At 44.4% G+C, this 6,208-nt stretch overlaps 1 protein-coding gene across 1 annotated transcript in view; it reads left to right on the top strand.

The window, feature by feature from the left end:
* Window positions 1-2,438: 2,438 nt before the first annotated feature.
* The window catches only part of grin3bb (glutamate receptor, ionotropic, N-methyl-D-aspartate 3Bb), a 57,255-nt gene continuing 53,485 nt past the window's right edge, over window positions 2,439-6,208 (top strand). The window contains exon 1 of the mRNA XM_005732389.1: window positions 2,439-3,002. Coding sequence (XP_005732446.1) covers window positions 2,514-3,002 — 489 coding nt within the window. The 5' untranslated portion in view covers window positions 2,439-2,513. The remainder of the gene's footprint in view (window positions 3,003-6,208) is intronic.

The raw sequence follows: 6,208 nt of genomic DNA on the forward strand, positions 1-6,208 counted from the left end.
GTTGGGAGAAAGCTGGAGTACCCGGAGAGAACCTATGCAAACACGGGGAGAACATACAAACTCCACACAGAAAAGGCAAAGTGAATTCAGCGAGCATGGCGGACACTCCCTGCACCACCATGCCCTGGCACGCGCAGCGGAAAAGCAACTCCAGTTCTGTGGTGGGCAGCTGCCAGGTTCTGCTCCAGCTAAACTAAAGTAAGTAAAAATTGAAACAAACCAAAGACTGTAATCCTGTCCATCTGTCGACCTCTTGTTTTTCTCTAAATGGAGCAGCTATGATGTTCTTTAAATGTTTTGTTTTCCAGTTGAAATCTGTGAAACAGCTCAAAATGGAGCTTCATCTACTGTCTATCAAAACCATGAGGAACTTTTCCAGGTATTTTTCTGAAAATTGGCCTGAAGTCTGGATCTTGAATAGAAATATTTAACATTAACAGTAAGGAGGTTGTTATTCCTTCACCTTCTCCCAAAGAAGCAATCAGGAGCTGAACAGGGAACATATGAACCAATTATCTTGCTGCACACAATTAAAGAACAAAAGAGACCAAGAGGAAAGAAAGTGACCATCTAATGTTCAGGTGACAAACTAATGGAGATGTGAACTTTGAGGAGGTGGTGAGGAACTTTGAACTTTGATTGAAGCAAGACCCAACAAGAGTGAATAATACTGCTGATTGACAAATATGGTGTGATAAATACATTAGAGGATAACCTAAGAAACCAGAGCCTGAAACTGGACCAGCTGTCATATCAGCCAAGAGAAGCGCTAATTTTCAGATGCCTTTAAGGAGCGACGCTGGGACTAGATGGTTCTGCTTGTGATGGACTGAATGTCTGGGACCTAACCTGGTCTCTGTGGGCGACGACCCTTGGCCCCTAAACATCTGTTCAGAGGAAAGACGAGTTTCAGCTAAACAAACTGTAACTAGCAGCAGTTAGTATTTTTAGGTATTTACAGGCGATCTTTTGGTTTCTTCGGTTCTGAATTAAGGTGTGTTTGTGTTCATTTAGAAATGAGGAGTTCCTCCTAAAAAGGACCATTGTGTGAGGCCCTGGAACACCACAGACCGAAAAAGTTGGAGAGGCCGCCTGCCGCCCGTGGTCATTGGTTGAGAGTTGAGACCTGAGGAGAAAGCTCACAGAAGCAGTACATCTTATGTTCAAGTCTCTGTCTCAGTGGTTGCTGCTCCTTCTTTAAGCAGCAAGTCAGGTGGGGTGTCTCTGCATGTCGCTGACTTCACTGTTTGACCTCACACACCTGCTAGATCACACATACCTGTCAGAACTCACACAACTGTAATTAATGTGGAACTATTGTCTCTGTTTTTGGCTGCTCACCTGGTTTGGTGCACTCACATACACCTACCTGTTTGGAAAAGTGTACATCTACAGGTGGTAAGTCAGCTGTTTATAGCAGTGAGCTGATTGAAGTTGCTGTGAGCAGTGATGCTCACCCTTCCTGTCTTTTTTTTTCCTGGCACCTGTCAGCTCATCATTTTTCAGATTTAATGTTTCACAATAAATAAATTAGAATTTTGTTCTACTTTGATAGATTTTTTGTCTTTGTTTCCAGTTATCAGTTAGTTTTTCCCTCGCTAGGCATCGCCCTGCCTTCCTCTTCCTTCTCACTCAGTAATGAAAATGATTTCATTTGTTTTCAGGAGAGTACAGATAAAAGCTGATTGGAGGTTTTCATTAAAAACACGCAGAGCTCCAAATGCTCAGGAAAAAAATGATTTCAGGTCAGTTTTTATTTCCTGATTGTTGCTCCACTTTCTCGCACAGATTTCAAATGGAATATTAACAATGTGTGTGTGTGTGTGTGTGTGTGTGTGTTATGTAACGGCCCAGCTCTCAGCTGTGATGTTCGGAGGATGACGAATCGAGCTGGATTCTCCTCAGAAAGCCTCGGCAGCAGCTTCCTGTTCCCGACCTTATCGTCCTTCAAAACTTCAATAAAACATCTGCAGCAGCTGCTCCTGCTCCTTCAGATGCCCAATAATAAATACCGATGAATACACCTGTGATTAATACAAACAGGAGAAGGAGGGAGGCTTTATGAATCTCTGATAACAACAGGAAAAATTGTGATCAGGAGCCTCTTTTATTGTGAAGGTCAGAGAAGATTATCATCAAAGCCACCAACAAACAAAAAAAGAATTAAAATTATCATCAATGGAGACAACTGAATAAAATTAAGTAAATAAAACAAGTTGGTAAAATAAATAAATAAACAAACTGAATCTGCTCCTCTTCTCTTCACTCACCACCTCCTCTGTCTCTTTGACCTCCCCCTTTTCATTTCTTCCTCTGCTTCTCCTCTCCCTCCCTCCCTCTCTCTCTTCTCCTCTGCACCTCCTGTTTCTGGGACAGCGCTCCCCCCCTCCCCTCCGCTCCTTAGTCTGCTCCTCCCTCAGTCTCCTGTGAGCAGCAGGAGGAGCAGCAGCCTCCTCTCGTGTTTGTCGGAGCAGCAGGAGTCAGCGGAGGAGCGATGCTGAGCGCGCGGCAGGATGTCTCTCACCTCCTCCTCCTCCTCCTCCTGCCTCCGGACTCTCCGAGCCTTCCTCCTCCTGCAGCTCCTCCTCGTACCGCCGTGCCTCCTCCACCCGCAGCCGTGCCGCCTCCTGGCGCAGATCGGTCACTCCGTGCGCGTCGGTGCGCTCCTGCCGGCGCAGCGGGCGGCGCGCGTACAGGTCCAGGCGGCGCTGAGCCGCGCGGCGGCCGCGGTGAGCCGGGACCGGGAGCTGGAGCGGGACCCGGAGCGTGTGAACTTCCTGCCCTACAACCTGAGCCTGGAGCTCGTGCCCCGGCAGCTGACCGCCGCGGACCCCGAGTCGCTGCTCCGCTGCGCGTGCCAGGGCGTGGTGGTGCAGGGAGTGTCCGCCGTGCTCGCGTTCCCGCAGAGCCGCGAGGAGCTGCTACAGGTGGACCTCACCGCCTCCTCCCTGGAGATCCCATTCATCAGCGTCCTCCAGCACGGAGAGCCGCTCCGCACGCAGGTAAGAGCTGCGCCTGCGCGAGCCCGCACCTGGACCCTGGGCAAGTGTTTCGGAACCGCCCGGAACCACCCGGTCCGAGTCCCCGGTTTGACCTTGACCTGTGTGACGTCTGGAGGTGTGTCGGGGGGGGAACTGCGCTTGCGCGTATGTGTGCGTTTGCTTATTTGCTCTCATGGATTCACTTTGAAGCTTCAACAACTGAAGAACAGGGATGAGAATGTGGAGGAGAACAGAGAACAGGGAGGAGAACATGGGGGAACAGAAAGGGAGTAGCAGAGAAACCATCTGAGGTTGATTAACAGAAGCTCAGGTTAGGTGGAGCTCAGGTGTGTAACAGGTTGGATGAGAAAAATCAAAGCTGGTCTGATGTGAGGAGAAGTTCCTGCAAGTCGAGATTGGACCGATCAGATTTATCAGTGAACTGACTGATCAGTTAAGAGAGACAGAATGTTTTCCGTGGATGTTTCAGGAGAAGTTGGTTTGATGAAGACTTTGGAAATTAGTCCTGCCCATCTAAAGGTGACAGTGGTGGCACCTTGGTGCTGACACAGTCACATCTAAAGTATTATTTAATTCTGGTTTCCATGAAGATGATGTTTCATCATCTTCACAACCACGAGAGGTCCTTGCGTTAAACTTCAGCTCACGAGCAGATGATGCTTTGGCCTCTGTTGTGGGTGGAGCGTCACTGTAAGTCTGAAGCCTGAGCCGCATCAATGTTGATACAAAGCAGAGAAACGTCTTTTAAACAGAGATGCTGGACTTCCTGTTCTGTTCTCCAGGTGTGGCGTTGATATCAGTAAGTGTGCGGAGGCACTGTGCATGTCACTGCTAATTGAATTAAACTTCAGCAGGGGTGGATCTACAGGGTGGCATGGGGTGGCATATGCCACCCTAAAATAATCTCATGCCACCCAAGTTTTGCATATGACAATGCTATTTATTAAAATAAGGTAGCATTACCACTTTGAGCCTGGTTACAATTAACATTGAATATAAATTCTAAAACTACCACCACTAAAAAATGGTCCAGCCCCTAGCCTGAACTGGCTTTATTTCTTGAAGTCAGTAGCAACCGATGCTTATGATTGCGCTAGAGCACATTTTGAATCAAAACTACGGGCATTTCAGATTTCAGCACAGGTGGCTAATTGTTACACTCTGGAAATGGAATGTAGTAACCGTCTGGGGTCCACAGACATGCTGCGTTGCCAAATCACGTGACCAATTTAAGCTGACATAGCTACAAGCTGCAGCCACGCTGAGTCTTTATTTCAGCTTGTGTTGAAAGTTGGACTTCAAACTACATGCCAATTTTTACGTTTTACTTTTAGGCCACTAAAACCAGAGTTATAATAAAAAATAAATAATTTTCTGAATACTAGCGTCATGTTTTGTGCAGGAAGAAACAGTAAAAACAGGATTTTCTAAGGGCAGCGGGGAAAAAAGAAAAGGAAAAAAATGCCACCCTTTCGTGGAAAAGTGTACCACGTCGACCAATAAAAATGACACAGCAACACGTGGGATTTGGTTATTTATGAAGAGGGGAAATTTTTCAGAGCGATGGTGATGAAAGAGAGCGAGAGGGAGCAATATCGACAGCGAGTTTTGAGATGTGACAGATTTGTGATGTGTAGCGTATTTGGGGTGTACAGTTAGTGTGTTGTTGTTGTTTTGTTTTGTGTGTCAGAACAGAGGCGAGTCCTGAATGTCACAGTTGGTGCCAAAAACCCTCCATATGCAGACTGCAGTGTAAACGCTGTCTCCAGGTGGGAAACAGAAGTGATACACCTCCTGCTGTCAGGCCTGCAGGTTTCAGACCTGTAGTGTTCTCCTCTCTCTTTGTGTGGCATCTTATTGTGACTCCTGATTGTTCTCTCATTTTAGTTTTGGTATTTATAAATGGTTGTAGAAAAAACGCCTGATGCAGCGGCTGCGATTTTAGGCAAATACATAATATATAACTTTACTGTGTACAACATTTGTGCATAGGTTTTTAAAATGTACAATTTATATTTGCATTTCAAGTTAAGAAAATAATTCACGAAACACTTCTGTAGATTTATAGTGAAAAATGTTAAATTTTTCCCGACTTGATTTTGTGTGATTTCAGATCAGTTGGGTTAATACAGTATGTCAAAATGAAAAGATAACTGTAAATTCAGACAAATGAGATTGTACTGAAAAGAATGATACCAAGTAAGGCAAGGTTTTCCACCTTTTAGGGGTCAATTATAAAGATAAACTGAAATTGTAGTCAGCAATGGGCAGTTATATCCTGGAACCCAGAGACTTAACCCGATAAATCATGACAAATTAGGTTTCAATGTTTTGTGAAAAGTGTTTTATGACAGTGCAGATTTCTGGCAATTAAATTAAACAATTTAATTATTTGTAATTTAAAAAAAATAGTTAGACCTGTGTGTTTGTAAATGAACCACCTTGCGTTTTGTAGGTTCTGGATTTTAAACTTATTGGGCTGCATGCTTACTTATCATCCAGGCTATACAGTACATAATATCAAAATTCACATGTTTTATGTAACTGCAATCTTTAATTATCTGGGCCAAAGAAAACAAAGTTATAGACAATATTTCCATGAGACATGTGTGTACTTACTGTATTTTATGTATTTTAACCTCATATATATAATGATGTAACAGGATGTAACACCTGTGAGACAAAGGCTTTGATTTTCATGCCACCCTAAGAAAATCTCTCCTGATCCGCCCCTGTACTTCTGACAGCCTATCACACAAGACCAAAGCTCAAAGTCCACCACATGCTGTTAACTGAGCTGTGTTCAGCTCAGCTGTGTGGAAATTAACCATCATTTTTGTTGATTATTGATTAGTTTTATTCTAGACAGCTAACTGATCAATCAGCTGAACCGAGGCAGTAACATCAAAGGGTTCATGTTCTTTCTTCCCTGACTGACTATTCTGAAACAATTAGCAGGTTTTTAGTCTTTATGAAAATATAAAATTTTATCAATGTGATTTTATTTAGTAGAGGATGCAGCACTTCCTGTGGGAGGGTTTCAGAGTAAAAGCCTAACTGTGGTGATGGGATTAACTGAGCAGAGATTTTCATTTTGTAACGCTGAAAACAATCCGGTTAAAGCTGCAAACTCAGACACACACACACACACACACACACACACACACACACACACACACACACACACACACACACACACACACACA

This window comes from Pundamilia nyererei, unplaced genomic scaffold (genome assembly GCF_000239375.1).
Source record: "Pundamilia nyererei isolate P.nyererei 1_Seehausen unplaced genomic scaffold, PunNye1.0 scaffold00046, whole genome shotgun sequence".
In the NCBI taxonomy this organism is placed as follows: domain Eukaryota; kingdom Metazoa; phylum Chordata; class Actinopteri; order Cichliformes; family Cichlidae; genus Pundamilia; species Pundamilia nyererei.